The 27402-nt window shown below is 35.8% G+C and overlaps 2 protein-coding genes across 3 annotated transcripts in view; one reads left to right on the top strand and one right to left on the bottom strand.

Annotated features, from left to right (window-relative positions):
• LOC123530075 (stabilin-2-like) overlaps nucleotides 1-22533 on the bottom strand; it is a 402834-nt gene extending 380301 nt beyond the window's left edge. The window contains exons 1-4 of one of the 2 annotated variants that reach the window (XM_053521033.1): nucleotides 21643-22533; nucleotides 10387-10472; nucleotides 7341-7410; nucleotides 186-305 (exon numbers count right to left, since the gene is read on the bottom strand). In XM_053521033.1, the coding sequence (XP_053377008.1) occupies nucleotides 186-305; nucleotides 7341-7410; nucleotides 10387-10472; nucleotides 21643-21967 (601 nt within the window). In that variant the 5' untranslated portion in view covers nucleotides 21968-22533. The remainder of the gene's footprint in view (nucleotides 1-185; nucleotides 306-7340; nucleotides 7411-10386; nucleotides 10473-21642) is intronic. The other variant, XM_053521032.1, reaches the window with a different exon arrangement.
• Nucleotides 14767-27149, top strand: LOC123530078 (cysteine-rich DPF motif domain-containing protein 1-like). The gene is made up of 4 exons (XM_045310777.2): nucleotides 14767-14944; nucleotides 16086-16194; nucleotides 19828-19911; nucleotides 26613-27149. Exons 1-4 carry the CDS (start codon nucleotides 14841-14843, stop codon nucleotides 26649-26651), a joined length of 336 nt encoding a protein of 111 aa, XP_045166712.2. The 5' UTR covers nucleotides 14767-14840; the 3' UTR covers nucleotides 26652-27149.
• Nucleotides 27150-27402: the final 253 nt, after the last annotated feature.

The following is a 27402-nucleotide window of genomic DNA, read 5'->3' as shown; positions in this document are numbered from 1 at the left end:
ACCTTTACCCTGCTACATTTCTACAATGGACTGGTCCAGCATTCAATTTAGGCAGAACCATTTATTATTCAAAGGGGTGTTCACTGAAAATTTACCGACTGAACAGCGAACATAGCAGGTTGCACTGGTCGCAAAGGCAAAACCACTTGCTGCCAGTAGGCTAAAGGTTATATAACTGCATTTACCTTTACACACTTGGCTTGTGTTTCCAGATGTGTTACACATACACACAGCATCACCATCTATTACAACACATTTTGAATTGTTGGGACATATAACATCCGTACATAACCCATCTACAGTTGCTGAAATAATAAACCAGTTCCATTGTTTGACATTTGCTTCTTATCAATGACTATTTTCCAGAAAAAAAAATGTTGAAAATAAATCAATACTGTAGACTAGTTTTCATTTATACTACAGAGTATGGCAAAACTTGTCACAATCCGGCTGCTTATGGTAGGTCACTGTTCAAGACAAGTTAATTTGACACTTTTGCTAACTGGTTGCTCAAGATACTTGGCTTCTTAATATAGGTGACTGTTAAAAACAGGTTCAACTGAAGAATTCAACACAAATATGTTTTCCATTTCTTTGGAAACAAAATGTTATACAAACTCTATGTTATACAAACTCTCTCTATGTGTTCATTTTAATGGGATATTCAGATATGTATTCATGAACTGGATCTATGATCTATATATATGTTATTTTACCCAGACATTTAAAGAAAACAGAAAGAATGTGTTTCAATGAATCAAGTCTGACTATCAAACTCTTAATTATCTATCTTTGTTCATAGTACAAGTATGCCCACAGGCAGAATGTCGAGCCCGCCAGCTGTCAAGTGTGACCTTGACCTTGGACCTAGGGACCTGGTTCTTGCACATGACTCTCTGTCTCATAATGGTGAACATCCAAGTTACATTAAAATCCCACCATGCATGAAGAAGAAATGCTGCGGACAAACTTCAATTTGACCTTTGACCTCCAACTGTGACCTTGACCTTTGAGATAGGAACATGGGGTTTGCACATGACACACCTTAATTCTCATTGAGGTAAACATTCATGCCAAATATAAACAAGATTGGTCCATGCATGTCCGGACAAAATCAGATGGACACACAGACGGACGCAAGCACACACGAACGAACGCACGCACGTACATACATACACTGAACTGTCAAAAATGGCGACTATATCGAGCTCACCGCATGTGTTCTCGACAAAAATTAAGTATGATTAAACAAGAGGGCCATGATGGCCCTATATCGCTCACCTGAGTACCATTGCTCAAAATGATATATCAAGTTTTGACATAGAGCACATAGGCATACACATTAAATACCATCAGGATAAACATTTTCTTGTAACAGTCCCTTTTGACCTAGTCAGGGCCAATTTCCATACCAAGTTTGAGGGTCCTAGGCTCAAATGCTGCATTTTTGTACTAACATGACTATTCCTTACTCTGGAAGACTTAAATAACATCTAAAACCAATCTCATTAGATGCTGCCGATATATGTTCGTTAACATAAAATAAAGGGAGGTAATTTGTCATAAATTCAGTCAAAAGTTATCTAATAATCTACCCTGATTGTCCGAGTCCATCTGATGGAACAAATGATATTTCAAATCAGTATCTTCATTGGTTACTGAGATACACCCATTTTAATTTGAAATAAAGGGAGGTAATTTGACATAAAATCAGTCCATGACTATCTACCCTGATTGCCTCAGTCCAAATAAAGACAATAATGAAATTTCAAATGAGTTCTATAAATATTTACCGAGATAAATCCATTTTTATTAAAATCAGGGGATGTAATCAGGCATTGGTATAAGCATGTAGAAGATACAAAGTATAAGCCTATTCAACAATATATTAGTAAAGTATTCATATCGATAAATGTTCAATCAAGAGTTTTCTAATATGACTATTTCTTACCATGGAAGACATAAATAACATTTCAAACCAATCTCATTAGAAGCTGCTAAGGTGTATTCATTTAGATAAAAAATAAAGGGAGGTAATTTGTCATAAATTCAGTCAAAAGGTATCTTCACTGATTGTCCAAGTCCATCTGTTGATATAAATGAAATTTCAGATCAGTATCTTCATTAGTTACAGAGATATACCAACTTTAATTTGAAATAAAGGGAGGTAATTTGACATAAAATCAGTCCATAGTTATCTACCCTGATTGTCTCAGTCCAACTAATGACAATAATGAAATTTCAAATAAGTCCTATAAGTACTTACTGATATAAATCCATTTTGATTAAAATCAGGGGAGGTAATCAGATATAAAACAAGAGGGCCATGATGGCCCTATATCGCTCACCTGAGTAGAGTTGCTTACTTGAACAAGATCTAGGCCTTCTGGTTTATTTTTAGCAAATTTATGAAGATTTCCCTATGTACAATCAAGTAACCCTGGGGCTGGGTAAATTTGACCCTGCGTGGGGGGAGGGGGGGGTCAAGATTTGAACAATTTTTGTAGAGGTCCACTAGGCAATGCTACATGTCAAATATCTAAGCTCTAGGCCTTCTGTTTTTTTTTTTAGAAAATTTTAAAGATTTTTCTATGTAAAATCAAGTAACCCCATGGGGCAGAGCCAATTTAACCCCAGGGGTCATGATTTGAAATTTTTTTGTAGAAGTCTACTAGGCAATGCTACATGTCAAATATCTAACATCTAGGCCTTCTGGTTTATTTTTAGAAAATTTTTGAAGATTTTCATATGTAAAATCAAGTGACCCCTGGGGCGGGGTCAATTTTGACCAAGGGGGTCATTATTTGAACAAATGTTGTAGAGGTCCACTAGGCCATGCTACATGTGAAATATCTAAGCTCTAGACCTTCTGGTTTATTTTTAGAAATTTTTTGAAGATTTTCATATGTAAAATCAAGTGACCCCTATGGCGGGGTCAATTTTGACCCCGGGGTCATGATTTGAACAAATTTAGTAGAGGTCCACTAGGCAATGCTACAAGTCAAATATCTAAGCTCTAGGCCTTCTGGTTTATTTTTAGAATTTTTTTTTGAAGATTTTCTTATGTAAAATCAAGTGACCCCTGGGGCGGGGTCAATTTTGACCCCCGGGTCATGATTTGAACAACTTTAGTAGAGGTCCACTAGGCAATGCCACATGTCAAATATCAAAGCTCCAGGGCTTATGCTTTTTGAGAAGAAGATTTTTTAAGATTTTCCTATGTACAATCAAGTTACCCCTGGGGCGGGGTCAATTTTGACCCCGGGGTCATGATTTAAACAAACTTGGTAGAAGTCCATTAGGCAATACTTCACACCATATATCTAAGCTCTAGGGCTTTTGGTTTTTGAGAAGAAGATTTTTTAAGATTTTCCTATGTAAAATCAAGTGACCCCTGGGGCGGGGTCTATTTTGACCCTGGGGGTCATGATTTAAACAAATTTTGTAGAGGTCCACTAGGCAATGCTACATGTCAAATATCTAAGCTCTAGGCCTTCTAGTTTATTTTTAGAAATTTTTTGAAGATTTTCATATGTAAAGTCAAGTGACCCCTGGGGCGGGGTCAATTTTGACCCATGGGTCATGATTTGAACAACTTTCGTAGAGGTCCACTAGGCAATGCTTCATGTCAAATATCTAAGCTCTAGGGCTTCTGGTTTTTGAGAAGAAGATTTTTGAAGATTTTCCTATGTAAAATGAAGTGACCCCTGGGGCGGGGTCAATTTTGACCCCGGGGTCATGATTTGAAGAAAACTGGTAGAGGTCCACTAGGCAATGCTTCACATCAAATATCTAAGCTCTAGGTCTTCTGGTTTTTGAGAAGAAGATTTTTAAAGTTTTTCCTTTCGGTTGCCATGGCAACCAGAATTCTGTATGGAACTCAATTCATTGAACAATTTTTAAAGAAGACCATCCAAGGAACATCCCTGTGAAGTTTCATCAATATTGGCCTGTTGGTTTAAGAGGAGATGTCGTTTAAAGGAAAGTGTGGACGGACGACGGACAGACGGACGGACGGACGCCGGACGGTGAGCGATCACAATACCTCACCCTGAGCACTTTGGGCTCAGGTGAGCTAATAACTCTGGAACCTACGATTGGATCTGACAGATTCGTCATGGAATCCAAGATTTATTGTTGTTAAAGATATTTTGGAAGTTTGTATCAAATCAAACCATAAATGAAGTCCCTATATGGCTGCAAAAGCCAAAAATAGCAAATTTTGGCCTTTAAGGGGCCATAACTCTGGAACCCATGAAGGAATCTGGCCAGTTCAACAAAGGAACCAAGATCTTGTGGTGATACAAGTTGTGTGCAAGTTTGGTTAAAATCAAATCATAAATGAAGCTGCTATTCTGCAGACAAGGTCAAAATAGCTAATTTTGGCCCTTTCAGGGGCCATAACTCTGGAACCCATAAAGAGATCTGGCCAGTTCAAGAAAGGAACCGAGATCTTATGGTGACACAAATTTTGGGCAAGATTGATTAAATTCAAATCATAAATGAAGCTGCTATTGTGCAGACAAGGTCAATATAGCTAATTCTGACCCTTTCAGGGGCCATAACTCTGAACCCATAAAGGAATCTGGCCAGTTCAACAAAGGAACCAAGATCTTATGGTGATACAAGTTGTTTGCAAGTTTGGTAAAAATCAAATCATAAATAAAGCTGCTATTGTGCAGACAAGGTCAAAATAGCTAATTTTGGCCCTTTCAGGGGTCATAACTCTGGAACCCATAATGGGATCTCGCCAGTTCAAGAAAGGAACCAAGATATTATGGTGATACAAGTTGTGTGCAAGTTTGGTTAAAATAAAATCATAAATGAAATCTCTATCGTGCAGACAAGAAATTGTTGACGCACGCACGGATGCACTCACGCACAGACGAAGGACGACGGGTGATCACAAAAGCTCACCTTGTCACTATGTGACAGGTGAGCTAAAAAGTGGAATATTGCATTTTATTGCTTTTCTTTAGTAATATCCTTAACTGTTCAGGTTAGCAAAATCATGAATATTTTGTATATATCGCATTAAAATACGAAATTATTTATATATTTAATTGTGCATGTCTATAAAATGTACACCATTACTATAATCCTGAAGAGGATTTAAGTTTTTCATCCACTATTCCATCTGTTTATCCCTTTAACCCTTACCCTGCTAAATTTCTAAAATGGACTGGTCCATCATTCAGTTTGGGCAGCATCACTTATTATTTAAAGGGGTGTTCACTGAAAATTTACTGACCGAATAGCGAACAGTGCAGACCATGATCAGACTGCACGGATGTGCAGGCTGATCTTGGTCTGCACTGGTCGCAAAGGCAGAATCACTTGCCGCCAGCAGGCTAAAATTTAAATGTAATTTGCCACATATATTGTCAACCATATGCAAGTGAATGTTTCTTTCTAAAGCTGTAAAATAAATGTTCAGGTCATTATGGTGACTTTCCTGGTATAATAGTTGGGTCCTCTCTGGGCATTAGTGCAGGCACAGGAAGGTGTCTGGGCAGCATCACTGGGAAGCAAGGATCCAACTCAGGTGATGGGCAAGTGATTTCTAGTCAGTTACTTTAATCGTTCCAAACAATTCTTAATTTAAATTAACAACCTGTTAAATAATAACTACAATAACTACAAATAATAACTGTAAGACCTCACATAACTTTTTTTCACACATTAACATCTATCTGTTATGTCAAGCCACTACGTAAAGTAACAAGAGGACCATGATGGTCCTGAATCGCTCACCTATCCCCACATGACCCAGTGTTGAACTGAGTATGATGTCGTTTTTTCTATTATTTGACAAAGTGACCTAGTTTTTGAGCATATGTGACCTAGATATCATCAAGATAAAAAATTCTGACCAATTTTCATGAAGATCCATTGAAAAATATGACCTCTAGAGAGGTCACAAGGTTTTTCTATTATTTGACCTAATGACCTAGTTTTTGAAGGCACGTGACCCACTTTTAAACTTGACCTAGATATCATCAAGGTGAACAACCTCACCAGTTTTCATGAAGATCTCAAGAAAAATATGGCCTCTAGAGAGGTCACAAGGTTTTTCTTTTTTTCAACCTACTGACCTAGTTTTTGACCGCACATGATCCAGTTACGAACTTGACCTAGATATCATCAAGTTGAACATTCTCATTAATTTTCATGAAGATCCATTGAGAAATATGGCCTCTAGAAAGGTCACAAGGTTTTTCTATTTTTAGACCTACTGACCTAGTTTTTGACCGCACATGACCAAGTTTCGAATTTGATCTAGATATCATCAAGGTGAACATTCTGACCAATTTTCATGAAGATTTCTTCATAAATATGGCCTCTAAAGAGGTCACAAGGTTTTTCTATTTTTAAATCTACTGACCTAGTTATTGACCGCACATGACCCAGTTTCGAACTTGACCTAGATATCATCAAGGTGAACATTCTGACCAATATTCATGAAGATCTCTTGAAAAAAATAGCCTCTAGAGAGGTCACAAGGTTTTTCTATTTTTAGATCTACTGACCTAGTTTTTGACCCCACATGACCCAGTTTCGAACTTGACCTAGACATCATCAAGATGAACATTCTGACCAATTTTCATGAAGATCCATTGAGAAATATGGCCTCTAGAGAGGTCACAAGGTTTTTCTATTTTTAGACCTACTGACCTAGTTTTTGACCCCACGTGACCCAGTTTCGAACTTGACCTAGATATCATCAAGATGAACATTCTGATTAACTTTCATAAAGATCCCATGAAAAATGTGACCTCTAGAGTGGTCACAAGCAAAAGTTTACGGACGGACGGACGGACGCACGGACGACGGACGCAACGCGATCACAAAAGCTCACCTTGTCACTTTGTGACAGGTGAGCTAAAAATATAAGAAGCTGCGTTCAATAAACGCTTGATGCCCCCGGTGGCATCCTTGTTGATACAAAGCAACCGACGGACGAATGGACGAACGGACAGGACAGTCACTATATGCCTTCCGCATCAGTAGATGCTGGGGGCATAAATATAGTAAATTCATAAAACAATGAATGTTAATGTTAAACAGAGCATGTGCATGACATATACATTAGACTACATTAAAGTGTTCAAACATAATTGAGCCATGCCATGAGAAAACCAACATAGTGGCTTTGCGACCAGCATGGATCCAGACCAGCCTGCGCATCCGCGCAGTCTGGTCAGAATTCATGCTGTTCGCTTTCAAAGCCTATTGCAACTAGAGAAACCGTTAGCGAACAGCATGGATCCTGACCAGACTGCGCGGATGCTAGTCCCAAAGCCACTATGTTGGTTTTCTCATGGCGTGGTTCATATTACCTTGGGTACAGTTTTCACCTCCAACAGAGCTGTTTGTACAAAATTCACAAGCATAACCTGTTCTACCAGCCTGAAATTCATTGACAAAAGTAGAACAGTTATATAAATAAAAGTTATGAAAAGCAGATTGTAAGCTAAATCTTTTAAGACATTTGAAATAATTAAAAGATCTTACACACCTGTGGCCTGAGTTGAGACAGTTTTTCTATCCCGAAGGACGGCAGATAATTAGAAACCGAGCATTAGCACAGTTTTTAATCTGCACTGTCCAGAATTTTGGGAAAACTTACACATGCAGACATAAATATCATTTTATTTTTCTTGCATACTGTTTACTTCATTTCCACATTTTAAAACATTTTTCTAAATTATAAATTCTGAAGTTTATGATGTCATAATATGAAGTCACAAGGGGAATGTGTACCTTTGTGCATGTTTCGCATCAAGAACTGCATATTTTTCACTTCACAATTATGTATTTTGGTATGTCTCATCCTGATTTTGTGTATTGTACCAGTTTATTTGCAAAGATTATGCACATACAAGGCATATCCATTGCTCAGACCTCGACACTTCTCTCATTTATGTAGGTAAAGAGCTGGATTGTAACAGATATTGAGCTCTGTATTATGAACAAGAGCTCATAGAACACGAAATGCACCCCTTGATGCATTCAGAAACAGCACAAGAAACAGAAATTATTCCATCAGTGTGCATGGAATGTTTGATGTACTGACCTCGTATCAATAATCATGGGTCATTTAACACGGCATACATGTATAACATAACAAGAGGACCATGATGGTCCTGAATCGCTCACCTCTTCCCACATGACCCAGTTTTGAGTATGACGTCGTTTTTTCTATTATTTGACATAGTGACTAGTTTTTGAGCTCATGTGACCCAGTTTTGAACTTGACTAGATATTATAAAGAAAAAAAATTCTGACCAATTTTCATGAAGATCCATTGAAAAATATGGTCTTGGGAGAGGTCAAAAGGGTTTTTTCTATTATGACCTATTGACCTAGTTTTCGAAGGTATGTGCCCCTGTTTGAATTTTATCTAGATATCATCAAGATGAACATTCTCATAATTTTCATGAAGATCTCATGAAAAATATGGCCTCTAGAGAGGTCAAAAGGGTTTTTTCTATTTTTATATCTACTGACCTAGTTTTTGACCGCGTAGACCCAGTTTCAAACTTGGCCTAGATATCATCAAGATGAACATTAGACCAAATTTCATACAGATCCCATAAAAATTTATGGCCTCTAGAGGGTCACAAGGTTTTTTTATTTTTGACCTACTAAACCTAGTTTTTTAAGGCACGTGACCCATTTCAAACTTGACTAGATATCATCAAGGTGAACATTCTGACCAATTTCTGAAGATTCATTCAAGGGTAAGGCCTCTAGAGAGGTCACAACGTTTTTTACTTCAAGACCTACTGACTAGTTTTTGATCGCAGTTGACCCAGTTTCAAAACTTGACTAATATCTCAAGATGAACATTCAGACCCACTTTATACAATCCCCATGAAAAATATGGCCTCTAGAGAGGTCACAACGTTTTTCTTTATTTGACTACTGACCTAATTTTTGAAGGCACATGACCCACTTTCGAAGTGACCTAGAAAATCATAAAGGGATAAATATTCAGACCAACTTTCATACAGATCCATGAAAAATTATGGCCTTTAAGAGAGGTCAAAGGTTTTCTATTATTTGACATACTGCCCTATTTTTTAAAGGCACGTGCCCCAGTTTCGAACTTGACACAGATTCATCAAGGTGAACGTTCGACCAATTTCATGAAGGTCTTGTGAAATATATGGCCTCTAGAGAGGTCACAAGCTTTTTCTATTTTTAGACCTTTACTGACCTAGTTTTGGACCACACATGCCCCAGTTTCGAACTTGACCTAGTTTATCATAAAGATGAACATTCAGACCAACATTCATACAGATCCATGAAAAATAGGGCCCTTCAGAGAGGTCACAAGGGTTTGTTTCTATTATTTGACCTACTAAACCTGTTTTTGACGGCACTGACTACTTTCGAACTTGACTAGATATCATAAAGGTGAGCATTCTGACCAATTTTCATGAAGATCTCATGAAATATATGGCCTCTAGAGAGGTCACAAGGTTTTTCTATTTTGACTATGACCTAGTTTTTGATCGCACATGACCCATTTTTCGAACTTGACCTAGATTTTCATCAAGATGAAACATTCAGACCAACTTTCATACAGATCCCCCCCCCATAAAAAAATATGGCCTTTAGAGAGGTCACAAGCTTTTTTATTAATTTGACTATGACCTAGTTTTTGATGGCACGTGACCAGTTTCGAACTTGCCCTAGATATCATCAAGGTGAACGTTTGACCAATTTTCATGAAGGTCTTGGAAATTTTATGGCCTCTAGAGAGGTACAAGCTTTTCTATTTTTAGACCTACTGCCCTAGTTTTTGAAAGCACGTGACCCAGTTTCGAACTTGATCTAGATATCAATAAAGGGGTGAACATTCTGACCAATTTTCATGAAGATCTTGTGAAATATAGGGCCTTAGAGAGGTCACAAGGTTTTTCTATTTTTAGCCCTATGACCTAGTTTTTGAAGGCACGTGACCCAGTTTCAAAACTTGACCTAGATATCATCAGATGAAAAATCTGACCAACTTTCATAAAGATCCCCCCAAAAAAATGAGACCATAGAGTGGTCACAAGCAAAAGTTTACGGACGGACTGAGGGACGGACGCACGGACGACGGACGCTGCGTGATCACAAAAGCTCACCTTGTCACTATGTGACAGGTGAGCTAAAAATGCTCTTGTAAATTTATCTAAAGCAAACCTTAGGAACCAAGAAAGCATGTAATCAATGCCTTTGTAGAAGACAAAGCATCAAAAGAAACAAGTTTATAGCTATAATAATGTATGAGAAATGCGTTGCACATTAAAGTTTTATTATTAAGGGCTGAGCTGGCCACCCATTTACCTTTTTTTATAATTAAAAGATATCTTCCTTAACATCCTGACCTACCTCACATGTGCATTGACCTGTACCATCAATGAGGTCAGAACACGCCCCATGTCCACTGCATACTGTATTGTAACCTCCTGGACATTCTAAAATAATATAGGCATGTTATTTCAAAATAGCAAAATTTTATAACATTTTCAAATACTGAATCTGATGGTTTTCTGACTCTTTCAACTAACAAAATCATTTAACAGTATTTAGCCTGCTTGCGGTAAGTGGTTTTGCCTTTGCGATCAGTGCAGACCAAGATGCAGGCTGATCTTGGTCTGCACTGTTCGCTATTAAGTCAGTTTATTTTCAGTGAACACCCCTTTGAATAAGAAGTGTTAATGACCAAACTGAATGATGGACCAGTCCATTTTAGAAATTAAGCAGGGTAAAGGTTATTTGCAACAACCAGTACATGTATACAGCAATGCAAATGTTGTATAATTCAGGCAAGAATTAGTGCTTTTTGTTGATATTAGATGGTGAAAATAAAAATTTTGTTACTCAAATAGTATGGCATTTAAGACTGTGCGATGACATTTTCAAGTCTTTTTCCTTAAAGAAATGGCAATTATAAAATATCACATCATAAAGTGAGACATCCCCATAAGAATACATATCAAGGCAGTGCTGTGCATCAAAATTAAATGGTAGAAGCCACAGGCAATCTGAGGTTAATTTCTATTCTTGCTTGTTTATCACAAATCCCTAGATGTCAGAAAACTATGCCATGGGGCGACGATTTACTATTTATTCACCATTTTGTAATATCCTAAATAAATTAATGCCACTAAGGAAGTGGCTAGGGGTCTGGTAACCAGACCTCTAGGCCCAGAGTCTAGAGGTCCAGTTTACAGAATCTCCAGACAACCCGTACAAGACAGGCTAGAGGTCCGGTAATCAATATGAATACTGAGAACGATATTTAAGGAAACAGAAGTATTTATAATTCTTCAATACCCTGGGAAAAACACCATCACAAATTCGACAGATAATTAATAGCAATTTGTATGTGGTAATCGGGAGCTTTTATTTATAAAGAAAGATCATTTTAGGCAAAATCTGGAGGTCAGTGCCTTTAAAGATATCTATAGACTGTTTTGTTAATAAATTATTTTGCAATAAATTGCATAAATGCTATCTAAAACAGCTGGTATTTAATTCATGGTAACCTGAAATGAATTTGTGATATCCACTTATGGATATCTAAAAATGAGTTAATGATGTCATAAATGAATTAAGGTTATCTACAAATGAAATAAGGATATTCATAAATTAATTTTGGATATATCACAAAATACCTCATATGGTATCAAGTCAAAACGTCCCCTAGTCAAAACGTCCCCTAGTCAAAACACCCCCCATTTTGGTCAAAACGTCCCCCATTCAGTTTAGAATTTGGTCAAAACGTCCCCCTAATTTTTTTTGTATTAGATCTATTAATTCTTTTTAATTAATTCTATCTTTTAAAGGGTTTGAAACTTAGGGATTATGTTTTGATAATACACAAAATTTTTATGATTTATTAGCACCTAAATTAATGCAAATCAACACCTATCAACTAAAACATGGTTGTGCATTAATTGTGCTGAGGGCTTAACATTAGTAGGTGTTATAACCTATTTATCACAGTAATTAGGTGTGAACATTTATAAAGGGGAAAAAATCTTTTCTTCTATACAATCTAAATTTGTGTAGAATGAACAAAAATCCTGATCAGAGGTATAACTTTATTTATAAAACATTAAAAAAACATCAGAACAGTCACAACTGCTAGTTATTAAGAAAAAATTTCACAAAATCGCACTATTCATTCACTGTTCTACACCAGAAGTCAAATTCACAATATAATAATTCAAAGTGTTCCAGCTACCAATATCAAGAAGTCAAACCCATCCTATGCTAGTTAATTTTTTTATCACAATTATTCCTCCTCGTGAACTGTTGTAGTGAGCCTGCGTTTGTAAATGGTGCTCATCTTTTTTTAGCAAGGACTTGCAGACAAAAACCCCTGCACGGTAGCGTAAAAGACATAAGAAACAGTTATAGGAGATAGAAATGGCCCAAATTTGCATAAGTAACTGAAAAATATCCCGTAGTAAGAGAATGATTTACTGAAAAAATTTGTTTAATTAATACATTTTTACAAAACTATAAATAATAATACCTTTTTACACAAACTAAAATTAATTTTCCGAAAAAAATCTCTTATCATGTGTTGCGGGAAAGAGAAGAGTGTTATAAAAATCATAATTTTTTTTATCAGGCAGTGAAATACAAATTTGCATGAACATAATCACCTGTCCAAAGTTGCGAATACTTGGCCAATGCAGGGACCTATACTTTAAGATAATTACTTAAAATTTTTAAGATTTTAAAGATAAAAAAATGTTCTTAATGATATTTTGTTATCTTAATTTTGATTTTTTTGGTCACTAATACAGGTTTCCTCATGGAACGACCATTATTTCTTTTTAATTCTGGTACTTTAAAATAAATATTTTTTATTCTTTTCTCTTCCATTCAATATAAGAATCTCTTGATTGAATTAACACCTACTGATAACACATTACTCCTGATTGGATTAACTTGACAATGCATTAAATTACTTGTATATTTGAATTTGTTTGCTTTCATAATGTAAATTATGATCTGTATATTGTTTATTTTTTCTGACCAGATTTTACAATATTTTATAAAAATAAAATCCCAAATTTTAATTAAATGGTAAAAAAGTAGTTAAAACAGATTTTGGTCAGCTAAGGAGTGTAAACATTACAAACTGTATAACTCTATGTAATGGGCCTTTTTTTTCCCTTAAATAATGTATATATCTAAATAATGTATAATTTTATATGATGTATGTTCAGCCAGAAAATTGCTATTTGCAAAAAAAGTAGTTAGACAATTGGGAAATATGATAAGTATTCCGCAAAAGATATGTTTACTGAAGTCTAGTAATTCAAGAAATAAATAATAATAATAATAATAACATGAATAAAAACTTACCTGTGTCACAGGTTCTGTGTTGCCAGCTGCCATACGGTCAGGCAATGGAATGTTGACGCGGTCTGACTTCGTTTTCCCACTTAATGCAAGGATACCCCAAAAATACGTTATCTTAAAAAAGCACCGATATTTAAACAAATAACAATCCAACACACTATTCACAGAGAAGACAGTATACATACACTAGGATACTAAGAAATTAGTGGTTGAAAAATAATAGTTATAACTTTTTACAATTATTTATTGTGCAATTAAACTTTAGATACTTAAAAAATAATTGTTTACAAAATCTTGTTTTATGATCCATTATCCCTTTGTCCTCATGCAGTTGAAACAATTTCATTTATAACATAACAAATTATAATTTCATTTAATTTTATTTTTAAAAATAACAGAAACATCACTTTTTCACTATATAAACATCAGATATAATTTCACAACAATGCTATAACTTTCAAAAAACTAATGGTTTACAACTTTTCTAATTAAAAATTTTTGCATGTAAAACAATATAATGAACTTTTTAATATTTACCAAAAATTTAAACTTAATTAATATTATTTACATATGTAATTTTTAAGGGGGGTGTTTTGACTGGTAAATTTTGGAAGGGGGGGGGGGGGGGGGGTGTTTTGACCAGAAAAGGGGGACGTTTTGACCAAAAAATGGGTGTGTTTTGACATAGGGACGTTTTGACTAGGGGACGTTTTGACTAACATCCCCTCATATACTTATGATGCTGACCTAAATATTAAAACTGGACACACGTGCACGTAAAACTACAGCGTCCTCTTTAAACTACTATAACAATGTTTACGGCTATGTAACACCTAAATTAAATTGTCCAAACAGAAACATATTTTCCTAGAGATATGCAAAAGTTTTGTTGTTTTTTACTTGACAGTTGACAGTTGCGCGGGAATTCCTTCAAAGCTAGGGACATAGTTTGTAATAAAATACTCGAATGCGCATCACTCATAATATCGATATTCTTATTTATAATTGTACTGTATTGCTGTTTTAAGATGTAAACTTAAACATGTTTTAGGTAAAATTTGTTACTCTTTTGTGCATGCATTGAGTGATTTACAGTCAACTCGTCCCTTAGTCAACTCGTCCCCCAGCCAACTCGTCCCCCAGCCAACTCGTCCCCGGTTTGGTCATTTCGTCCCCCTCAGCGATTTCAAATTGGTCATTTCGGGGGGGGGGGGGGCAAATTACCAAAAGGGGGACGAGTTGACCAAAATGGGGACGAGTTGACCAAATTTTATCATGAGGGGGATGAAATGACCAATTTTGGGGGACGAAATGACCAAATCGGGGACGAGTTGACTGGGGGACGAGTTGACTAGGGGACGAGTTGACTTGATACCCATTGAGTGTGAATTCCTCTAATTTCAGAAACGAAAGTGAAAGTAAAAATAATTCGGACATACGGCTAAAAGAGAATTTGGAAAATGGAAGAAAAAGATGTTGTGAAGGAATTTTTGTGCTACAAGTGTCAGTTAAAGATAAAATATGATTATTTTGGAACAAAACCACCATTCGCAAAGTCAATTATGTAAGTTAACTCAACGACTTTTTGGGTCAATTGTTCTGTATTTGATATTTCAAGTTTTTTTTAGTTTGCCAGTTGGAGCCTGGGGGCATTTTTACAGTACTTACTGTGCTGTACTTTACTTTACTGTAGTCTGTACTGGTATTTCTTACAAAGGGCACCACTGTGTAAGTCAACCAAACTAAAGCATTTTATAGGACAAACTGTATCATTTATAATGTTGGTTGTTTATAAAATAGTGTCATGCCACAAATAAAATCTCTTCACTGGATGCAGTGGTCGAGAGGGCTAAGACGCTTACCTGCGGAGGTGAAGGCCCCTGGTTTGAATCCTGATACACCCATTGCAGTGTGTCCTTGGGCAAGGCACTTTATCAGGATTGCCTCAGTCAACCCATGTGTAAATGGGTACCAGCAAATTGCTGGGGGTAAGGTTTAATTGGTTTTAACTGTTCTTAAAATAGGGTCACTCAAAAGCTCTACAGAGCTTATGTTAAATGTTTCACAAAGCGAAGGTAAATAAATTTACCTTACACAGTTTAAGTTCAGAGTAGCTTGTAAAAGTGTTTTGAAACCTCCCCTTGGGTGAATTTTTGTTTTAGTTTTGTATGCCACCTAGGCCTTGGTTTATCATGTACCAGGAAGCTATTCATAATAGGTAGGACAAACTTTCAAGACAGGTTATTGTGTATTGAACAACACATTTCGTCCTATATCACAGTCATGTACTTTGACTGTTTATGTTCTATTTTTTAGAAGATATCAAACATCTTTTTATCACTACTTTTATGATTATTGTGTTTCTAATGGATAAGACCTGACCCTATTCAGTTCTAATTAATAACAGAAATAAGATATCCAATGCATTATTGCCACCATCACTGTTTTCATACAAGATGATGTGTTAAACGTTAAATTATTACAAACAAAAAAATGCATATAAAAATTGTCATGCAGGGCCTTACTAAATCGTGTACTGGCTTTATCCCATAATTTATGAGTCAGTCAATCCACAAGTCTCATAAGAAAGGCATACAGTGTATATGTATAATTAAAAGGGGTATGATTTGAATAAGCTGTTAAAACATTAAAAGGTTATCATAATAGACTGATATTTCTTAAAGTCTTATTAAATCTATTTTCAGTTTACTTGAAGATACCTATATCATGAAAGATCCCTTCTCTTCAGAGATGGGTATGATCAGCCTAGGATCCCATTGTAGTCTGTGTCGAAAATCTGTCTGTTCTTCTGGGGTAACACATTCGTTTATTTTTTTTTTAATTTTGATACCATTGATTGGGTATTCTTAGTGTCATTATTGAGCCCAATTATAAGGAGCTTGGCATAGTTGTCAGAATGGTTGTGTAGTGTATATGTGTAAGTCTGTTAGTGTGTCTGTTCGAGTTTGTTCAGACAATAACTTTGCAGGGAGCAGTCTTTAAATGTTGACCTCAGTGTGACAGAGCGTGATTGTAACCCCTTGTTACAAGGTGAAGGTAACACTAAGGTATCAAAGGTCATTGTAGAGCTTGTCCGAGCCTTAGCTTTGACATTCATGGAACAATCTTATTTTTATTTAGTGAGGCAAAGTGTTTCCTGCGAACCCCAGGCCCTATCTCAAAGGTCAAGGTAAGACTTAGGGTCAAACGTGATTTTTGAGCTTGTCCAAGTTGTAATGCATGAACCAGTCACATTTTAATTTGGAAAGAAATGTTTGCCACAATAAGACAGTGTAAGACACAAATACTAGGCCCCTGTCTTAAAGGTCAAGGTAACAAAGGGTTTAATGGCCATATAAGATCATATTTAGGCCATAACTTTGAAATGCATTGAGCAATCTTTTACTTATTTGGCAGAAATAATTCCCAAAATGAAACAGAGTTTTGCCACAGTACACAGGACTCTGTCTCAAAAGATTGCTGAAGCTTTTATATTTAGCTGTTCCTAAAACCATCTCATTATTTTAAAGAATCTTACATTTCTTAACATGAAAGAAGGGCAACAATACTCTGTCTCACTTTATGATGCAGATCATTTGCTCTTTTCACATTTTAACAGGACAAGAAAAATGTGTAGCCACTCAAACTTGGAATTGAACCTGGAGCCTTGGACAGTAACTTAACAATAATCTGCTCATAGACCAGTTATCACATATTATTATATTTGGTTAGACATGATTTAAAGATAATGTTAGGATTTTATTGGAGCCTCCATGGCCGAGTGGTTAAGGTCGCTGACATCAAATCACTTCCCCTCATTGATATAGGTTCGAGCCTCACTCTGGGCGTTGAATTCTTCATGTGAGCAAGCCATCCAGCTGGCTTACGGAAGGTCAGTGGTTCTACCCAGGTTCCTGCTCATGATAAAATAATGCACGGAGGGGCACTTGTGTTCTTCCTCCACCATCAAAGCTGGAAAGTCGCCATATGACCTAAAATTGTGTTGGTGCAACATTAAATCCAACAAAATAAATCAGATTTTATTACTTATGGCCAATTGATGCAGCAAAACCTGGTGCAAATGTAAAGGGACTGCCTGACAATAAACACGATCAAACTGACTATAAAGACCAAGTGGAAAAGAGACTTCCTGACTATAAAGCTCAACTTTGAAAAGAGATTGCCTGACTATAAAGACCTCGTGTGAATAGAGGCTGCCTTACAATAAAGACCAACTGTGAATAGAGACTGCTTAAATACAAAGACCAACTGTGAATAGGGACCTCCTGACTATAAAGCTTATCTGTGAAATGAGACTGCCTGACTAAAAAGACCTCATGTGTGAAGATCAACCTGACTATAAAGACCAACTGTGAATAGACACTGCTTGACTACAAAGACCAACTGTGAAAAGAGACTGCCTGACTACAAAGCTCAACTGTGACAAGAGACCGACTGACTATAAAGACCTCATGTGAATAGAGGCTGCCTGACGATAAAGACCAACTGTGAAAAGAGACTGCCTTACTATAAGGCTCAATAGTTACTGTGAAAAGAGACTACCTGACAATAAAGACCAGCGGTGAAAAGAGACTGCCTGAATATAAAGACCAATTGTGGAAAGAGACTGCCTGACTATAAAGGCCAACTATGAAAAGAGACTGACTGATTTTAAAAAACTTCATCTGAATAGAAGCTGCCTGAAGATAAAGACGAACTGTGAAAAGAAACTTCCTGACTATAAAGACCAACTGTGAATAGAGGATGCCTGACTATAAAGCTCAAATTTGAAAAGTGACTGCCTGACGATAAAAACCTCATGTGAATAGAGGCTTCCTGACGATAAAGACCAACTTACTGTGAATAGAGCCTGCCTGACTATAAAGTCCAACTAGGAAAAGAGACTGCCTGACTATAAAGCTACTGTGAAAAGAGAATGACCTCATGTGAATAGAGGCTGCCTGCCAATAAGGACAAACTGTGAATAGAAGCTGCCTGACTATAAATACCAACTGTGAATAGAGGCTGCCTGACTATATAGACCTCATGTGAATACAGGCTGCCTTATGATAAAGACCAACTGTGAATAGAGGCTGCCTGACTATAAAAAAACAACTGAATTGAGGCTGCTTGATTATATACCTCAAGTGTGAATAGAGGCTGCCAGACTATAAAGCTCAGCTGTGAACAGAGGCTGCCTGACTATCAGTACCAACTGTGAATAGAGGCTGCCTGACTATAAAGATCAACTGTGAATAGAGGCTGCCTGACTATAAAGACCAACTGTGAATAGAGGCTGCCTGACTATAAAGACCAACTGTGAATAGAGGCTGCCTGACTATCAATACCAACTGTGAATAGAGGTTGCCTGACTATCAATACTAACTGTGAATAGAGGCTGCCTTATTATAGAGACCAACTGTGAATAGAGGCTGCCTGACTATAAAGACGAACTGTGAATAGAGGCTGCCTGACTATCAATACCAACTGTGAATAGAGGTTGCCTGACTATCAGCACCAACTGTGAATAGAGGCTGCCTTATTATAAAGACCAACTGTGAATAGAGGCTGCCTTATTATAAAGACCAACTGTGAATAGAGGCTGCCTGACTATAAAGACCAACTGTATATAGGCTGCTTGACTACAAAGACCAACTGTGAAAGGAGACAGCCTGGCTATAAAGACCTAATATGAATAGAGGCTGCCTGACTATAAAGACCAACTGTGAATAGAGACTGCCTGACTATATATACCAATTGGGAATAGAGGCTGCCTGACTATCAATACCAACTATTAATAGAGATTGCCTGACTATCAGTACCAACTGTGAATAGAGGCTGCCTGACTATAAAGACCAACCGTGAAAGGAGACTGCCTTACTATAAAAACCAACTGTGAATAGAGGCTGCTTGACTACAAAGACCAACTGTGAATGGAGACTGCCTGACAATAAAGACCTCATGTGAATAGAGGCTGCCTAGATATGAAGACCAACTGTGAATAGGCTGCCTAACTATAAAGATCAACTGTGAATAGAGGCTGCCTGACTATAAAGACCAACTGTTAAAAGAGACTGCCTGACGATAAAGACCAGCTGTGAATAGAAGCTACCTGACTATAAAGACCAGCTGTGAATAGAGACTGCCTGACTATAAAGACCATTGGGTAAAAGAGACTGCCTGACTATGAAGACCAACCAACTGTGAATAGAGGCTGTCTGACTATAAAGACCAACTGTTAAAAGAGACTGCCTGACTATAAAGACCAACTGTGAATAGAGGCTGTCTGACTGTAAAGACCACCTGTAATTAAAGGTCACTATTTGGCTTCCAAGAGTTTTTTTTCACATGTTTAACAGTAATTTATAAATTTCTATGTAAAATATCAGCATCTGAAAGTATTTCACATTTGGAACTGAGAGTGAATGTTTGACTGTTATATTTCAGGACTGTAGCATTTTCTACACAAAGAGGTTCTGTTTGTCATGTGTTCAAGACAAAATAGAAGAATTTCCAGTAGAAATACAACAGGTATATGCTAATACTGATTATGTCAAATTTCAATTGTGTGGTGGGGGCATATAGATTTGCTCTTGTCCATCCATCCGTCCGTCCTTCCGAGACTGTTGTGTCGCGCCTAGCTCCAAAAGTGTTTGACATAGAGTCACCAAAGTTTACAGGAATGTTGGTCAGCATGTGCAGTTGTGCACCTGGGGTTTTGCGTCTGAATTCATTCAGTCATGAAGGAGTTATGGTCCCTGACTGAGTTAAAAATTTGTCATTTTAATGTTGTGTCAGGCGTAGCTCCAAAAGTATGTGACCTAAAGTCACCAAAGTTTACAGGAATGTTGGTCAGCATGTGCAGTTGTGCACCTGGGGTTTTGCATCCGGATTCATTCAGTCGTGTAGGAGTTATGGCCCCTGACTTAGTTAAAAATTGGTCATTTTAATGTTGTGTCTAAAAGTATTTGACCTACGGTCACCAAAGTTTATAGGAATGTTGGTCAGCATGTGTAATTGTGCACCTGGGGTTTCGTGTCCGGATTCATTCAGTATTGTAGGAGTTATGGCTTCTGACCTAGGAAAAAATTGTCATTTTAATGTTTTGTCATGCGTAGCTCCAAAAGTATTTGATGTAGTCACAAAACTTTACAGGAATGTTGTATCTTAAAAATTGTTTAACCCGAGTCATTAAACCTTGTTACAAGTGGCAGGAGTGGGGGGCACCTGTGTCCTATGGACACACATCTAGTTTTTTCAGCAAGTCTTAAGGTAATAGATAGAATGGACAAATAGCAAGTGATTCATTAGAATATTTCAGAAAATAAACACATAGAATAATGTTTACACAGCTATATATATTAAATTAGACTTACATGATTCTTGGATTTTAACGTTTTTCCAATAATTCTATGTGTGATGTTATGTAGAAAGATTTTTCTTAGCAATATTAAATACTTAAAGGTATATTGGATCCAAATTTTATATCTAGAAAAATGAACTAAGACTAAATAGTTTCTGTAAAACATAAAATTAACAAGTTTATTGTGTATTAACAGGATTGTGCATTATGTTTAAAATAGTATACACTGTATACATGTATAGATAAACACAGTATACTGTAAATGTGTATTGTGCATTTTATTCGACCTGGTGGGGTGGAGTTAATCTCTGACTTATGCAAATAATTGTAATTTCAAAAAACAAGCAAATTTGGAAGAGCAATATAATTGTTTAATTATGTAATCTTTCAGTAATCAATGACTAAAATTCAATGTTACTGATTCAGTTACAATGTAAAGTAGATGGCTACTAAATAAAAAAATTAGGTTGACGAATATACGACTTATCCTGCACAATAATGCAGAGTACTGTCACAAAACCCCGCCTCGCCATGGTTGTTGAAACGTTTAATACAACCACTAAAAAAAAACTGCCTTCTTTTAGAACAATCAATGATACTGCATGACATTTGATTATGAATGTAGATGTATATGTAAACATAATTTACATAATTAGTAAAGCTAATTACATTTGATGAGGATTTTATATATTTGAATGAAATATCTAAAGATAAAATATTTTAGTGGAAGATGTCCATTGGATATCTTTTGAGTTTTGTAATATCGCATGTTTTTTATACAGTACGGAATCTTTTCTTCAGATATAGTGAAGAAAAATATCCAGGTACATAATATACTTTTAAAATCAGCAACAGTCTGGATATTTGGAAATTAATGAAATGTTTGTTTGTATATTTACCATCACATTTTGGTCCCCAGAATCCTTTGCAGCACTGGTCAGTAGTAATATTCTGTTCGCAAGTGTGGGTACACCCATCCATCGTTATATTTGGTCCTGGTCCCAGGTGCTTTTCATATGTGCAACCAGATGTTCCTCCCATCTTTGTTAACTTTTTGGCTCCGACTGGACAGTCAATAAACACGTTGATATGACAAGATGTACAATCAGTTTCAAAAATCTTTTCTACTGTTTCGCGGCAAAATCCAATTTCACTCCCCTTTACTGTTATCACATTTATCAAAATAAAAAAAATACATGCCAACATTTTTCCTAATAAGGTCATTTTGAAATGACCTGCAAATATCTGTTTTAGCAGACGTGGTTAAAGTTGAAGCAAAAAAGAGAAAACGCACACACTATTTGTCAAGAAAGAATTCCTAAAATTCTAGCAAAAATGAAAAGTTCAACAAACATATCTTCATGGGTCAGTTTGCGAAATGCTTTCTCCAAAAACAGTCAAACATTTTCAAAACAACAGGAAATCTTTTAAAGCCAAGTTGCAGTAAAACCTTAATACACACATGATATAATTGGTACTTAATGCAGTTTTCCACTTCCTGTAGATATTTGGTAATTAATTGATCACAGGGCTGTTGACGTGGAGCCATGTACTATAAGCTACTACTTGGTACTTTAAGTTGTGTTAAGAGGATGCTACTACAAAAGCGATCCAAATTAAGGCCGAAGAAATACTTGTTTGTTTCCATATAGGGGTATGTCTTCAAATCAGCATCAAAAGTTCAACATTTTAAGTCAGAAATTAAAGCAATGTAGAGTCAATATCATCATTCAAAAATCTGTATAATTTATCAAAAATGATATTTAAAAAATATATAACAGCAGAATTCCTTATATTATTTTACTGCTCATTTCTATTAATACATGATTAACACCTTTAGAACGTTTTCTGCATATTTAAGGTGGTGAACATTCGGCAATATACATGGGATTACGTAATTCACGTTACCGGTAGACAATATGAACCTCATTGAATATAGTTCAACATAAACATTGTTTTTCATTAAAGATGGAGACTGTGTATTCACATTTTGCAATTTAAAAATAATTAGATGTAAATGTATTTCAACACAAACATTTCTTTCCATAAAAACTTGAGATTGCCGAAATTGCATACTGAATATACGTAATTTGCAAATTGCTGCCATAATTTTGTATTATGGTTCAAAATTTAAATTCAGAAATATTATCTAGAGCTCTCCCAGTCACTTTATCTTGACTTTTAAAAGTTGATCTTTTTTTTCCCCAAAAAATCAGATGAGCTAAAAAATGGATTTTTTCAGTGGATTTATACATTTATACTTAACTGTATTTAGCTGTTAATGTATCAAGCGTGTACTATTCAAAACTTAATTCATAGTAATGTTAGTTAATTTTGTGTTTACATAAACCATGAAAAGTAACTGTTCTTATTTTTAAACATGAAATTGGGGTATAGTATACCTTTAAACAAGCAGCATCTTTTGAAAAAAAAAGCAAAGTTTAGTTGAATGTAAACTTGCTAATGAAACATAATTCCTTTTTAGCTCCACTATTCGGAGAATAGGGGGGCTATACTACTCGCCCCGGTGTCAGCGCCGGCGTGACCATTCTTGGTTAAAGTTTTCTGGCAACCTTTGTTTTTCTGTCATATCTTTGTTACGATTGCTTATATCTTACTGTGACTTCACATAAACATTGTCCAGTATACAAGCAGTATATGTGTCGGGGCTGAGCCCATTATACCCAAGGTCAAGGTCACCAAGGTCTTATACTTAAGTTATTTTTAAGGTTAACGTTTTTGGCAACTTTGTTTTTTGTCATATCTTTTTACTTTTGCTTGTATCATACTGTAAGTTCACATTTAAAATTGTCCAGCATACAAACAAATATGTGAGGGGTGGGCCCATTATACCTAAAGGGCAAGGTCACCAAGAAGTTATACTTTGAATTATTTTATGTTAAATTTTTTCGAGAGCTTCGTTTAAGAATATTTTGGTACTTTTAAAAATTTTGACTTGAAATTAAAAGTATTTGTTTATAAAACATCTGCATGTGTGGCTACATACCCCATAACTCTAATTGTGTTTTTGGCAGAATTATGCCCCTTTTGTACTTAAACTTTTTTGCAGTCTCCGCTTTCTGGATATGACTTTAATGTAATATAAGATAAAGACTTGAAACTTAAAATGTATCTTTATCATCATTATCTGCATATGTGGTAACAATCCCTATAACTCTGATTTGTATTTTTGACCAAATCATGCCCCTTTTATGCTCAAATTTTTTACAAACTTCGTTTTATGGACATAATTTTGGTACTATATAAGATAATGACTTGAAACTCAAAATATGTCTTTATCATCTCATCTGCATGTGTTGTAACAATCCTAATAAATTCAGATTTGTGTATTTGATAGAATTATGCCCCCTTTGGGTTTTCTTCCTTTTAAAGTAGAGGTCTCTTATTCAGACATATATTCATTTTACTGTCAAATCCCCGAATAGTGGAGCACGCTGTCTTATGGACAGCTCTTGTTATACTACTGTGTTACCGAGAAGTCATGGTCCCCGGTTTTCATTCGTACGACTGTCGTCATTGAGGGAAAGTGCAAACAATTCCTAGAAAAAAAAAGCTAGAGACAAATATATAGAATCATATAAAGGAAGTTTCAGGGATTTTTTAGCTTGACTATTTAAAGAATAGTCTAGCTATTCTACTCACCCTGTCATCGGTATTGGCACCACACCTTGGTTAAAGTTTTGCATGCAAGTACATGTGACTATCTTTTAAAGGCATATAGCTTTGAAACTTATTTTTTAGCTCACCCGTCAAGTAGTGACAAGGTGAGTTTTTGTGATCGCCCATCGTCCATCCGTCCGTCCGTCCGTCCACAATTTCTTGTGAACACAATAGAGACCACAGTTTGCAATCAATTTTAATCAAACTTGCACACAGCTTGAACTGGCATAATATCTTGATTCTTTTCGAAAACTGGGTTTCAGAGTTAAAGCGCCTTAAAGGGCCAAAATTTGCTATTTTTGGTTTGTGAACAGGATAGAGACCACATTTTGCAATCAGCATGAATCAAACTTACGTATTGAATCAAACTTATATATTGGCATAATATCTCAGTTCCTTTCAAAAACTGGCCAGATCATGTCATGGGTTCCACAGTAATGGCCCCTTAAAGGTCTAAATTTGCTATTTTGGCTTTTGCAGCCATATAGAGACTTCATTTATGGTTTGATTTGATACAAACTTGGAAAATATCTTCAACTTGGATTCCATGATGAATCTGTCAGAACCAATCATAGGTTCCGCAGTTATTTTATATCTGATTACCTCCCCTGATTTTAATTAAAATGGATTTATAACAGTAAGTACTTATAGGACTCATTTGATTTCTCATTATTGTCATAGTTGGACTGAGACAATCAGGGTAGATAACTATGGACTGATTTTATGTCAAATTACCTCCCTTTATTTCAAATTCAAATGGGTATATCTGTAACTAATGAAAATACTGATCTGAAATTTCATTTACACCATCAGATTAACTTGGACAATCAGTGAAGATACATATTGACTGAATTTATGACAAATTACCTCCCTTTATTTTTTATATAAATGAATATACCTAGTAGCTTCTAATGAGATTGGTTTGAAATGTTATTTATGTCTTCCATGGTAAGAAATAGTCATGTTAGATAACTGTGATTGAACGTTAATCGATATGAATACTTTTCTAATATATCATTGTAAAGGCTTGTACTCTGTATCTTCTACATGCATATACCAGTGCATGATTACCTCCTGTGATTTTATTAAAAATGGATTTATCTCAGTAAGAACATTGTATTTATAGAACTCATATTTGAAGTTTCATTATTGTCATTAGTTGGACTGTGACAATCAGGGTAGATAACAGTGAACTGATTTTATGTCATATTACCTCCCTTTGTTTCAAATTAAAATGGGAGTATCTCAGTAACCAATGAAGATACTGATTTGAAATGTCATTTATGCCATCAGATGGACTTTGACAATCGGGGTAGATAACTTTTGACTGAATTTATGACAAATCACCTCCCTTTATTTTATGTAAATGAATATTACTCAGCAGCATCTAATGAAATTGGTTTTAAATCTTATTTAAGTCTTCCAGGGTAAGGAATAGTCATGCTAGTACAAAAATGCAGCATTTGAGCCTAGGATCCTCAAACTTGGTATTGAGATTGGCCCTGACTAGAATGTGACCCACTGGTCAAAAGGGACTGTTACAAGAAAATATTTATCCTGATGATATTTTAATGTGCATGCCTATGTTATCTGTGTCAAACCTTGATCTCATCATGGCCCTCTTGTTCTTTTTCTAGGTCAATTACCAACCTCACTGGGTCAATTCCCATAACTCTGACATGCATTTTGGCCAAATTATGTCCCCTTTTGGACTAAGAAAATCTTGGTTTAAGTTTTGCATTAAAGTACATATAGCTATTACTTAAAGCCGTATAGCTCTGTAACTTATTTTTTCTTTTTTAAGTCAATTACCAACCTCACTGGGTCAAGTCCCATGTATTTTTGGCAAATTATGCCTCCTTCAGGACTTATAAAATCCTGGTTAAAGTTTTGCATGCCAGTTACTGTCTCCAAATCAAATGTAGATATTGAATTGAAACTTTACTGTATCTTCAGGAATATAAAACTAGGTTATAGCATCAAGTCCCATAACTCTGACATGCATTTTGGCCAAATTATGTCCCCTGTGAATTTAAAACTTCAGATACTGGATTGAAACTCTATAGATACTCTACAATTAAGGGTAATATTCCTGCTTCTGGGACAACAATTCAAATAAGTGAGTAATTGCTGTCTTACGGACAGCTCTTGTTCTATATTTAATATTCTGTCTTGTCTCATTTTTCAGGAATTAAAGAATAAAGCACTTAGACAGACCTCAAGATGACAGTACAGATCCTATTAATATAAAAACTTTAACTGCCCATTTCAGTTGATCTTTTGCAGTCATGCCAATGACAGGCTTAATATCTTTGTTAATGCATATACATGTATTGAATATGTTCAAAGACTATTTATGAAAAGAGGAAAGGTCTTTGAAATTTGAATGTTGACTTCTGAAAGATAGTATGGTGATACCTTAACCCTTATCATGCTGGACACAATTGATTCTGCCTTTTTGACCAGTGTAGATCATGATCAGGCCGCACATCTGTGCAGTCTGATCAAGATCTGCAGTGTTTGCCATTTAGCTAATTTCTTTTTGGTAAGCACCCCTTTTAACAGTTAATGGTGCTGTCCAGATGGACAAGTTTGTTACAGAAATTTAGCAGGGTAAGGGTTAGTATAAAGATCATACATGGTGGAGTCAAACAGTGGTCTTTTAAGTTTATATTTGTTCTATATTCACAGGTTAGAATAAACTGAAAAAAAAAAAACAAAAAAACATTTACCTCTTTCTTTACATGTTGCCAGTTTAGCTCAGGTTTAACAATAGGTTTTTAAATTATATTAAAATGGAACTTAAACAACCAAGTACTATTATGTCATAATTGGCCGTGCTAGCTCAGTAGTTTAGACTGCAAGACTGTGAAGCAAGAGGTCACCAGTCAGTTCCTCTAGTGAGGATCTGACAACACTGCACACAAGAAGTTCTTTATTATCTACCTCTGATTCATGTGGGGAAGTTGTCAAATACA

Source organism: Mercenaria mercenaria, chromosome 13 (assembly GCF_021730395.1).
Source record: "Mercenaria mercenaria strain notata chromosome 13, MADL_Memer_1, whole genome shotgun sequence".
Lineage (NCBI taxonomy): Eukaryota > Metazoa > Mollusca > Bivalvia > Venerida > Veneridae > Mercenaria > Mercenaria mercenaria.
Note: the sequence above shows the minus strand (reverse complement) of the source record. Positions and strands in the feature narration are given on the sequence as shown.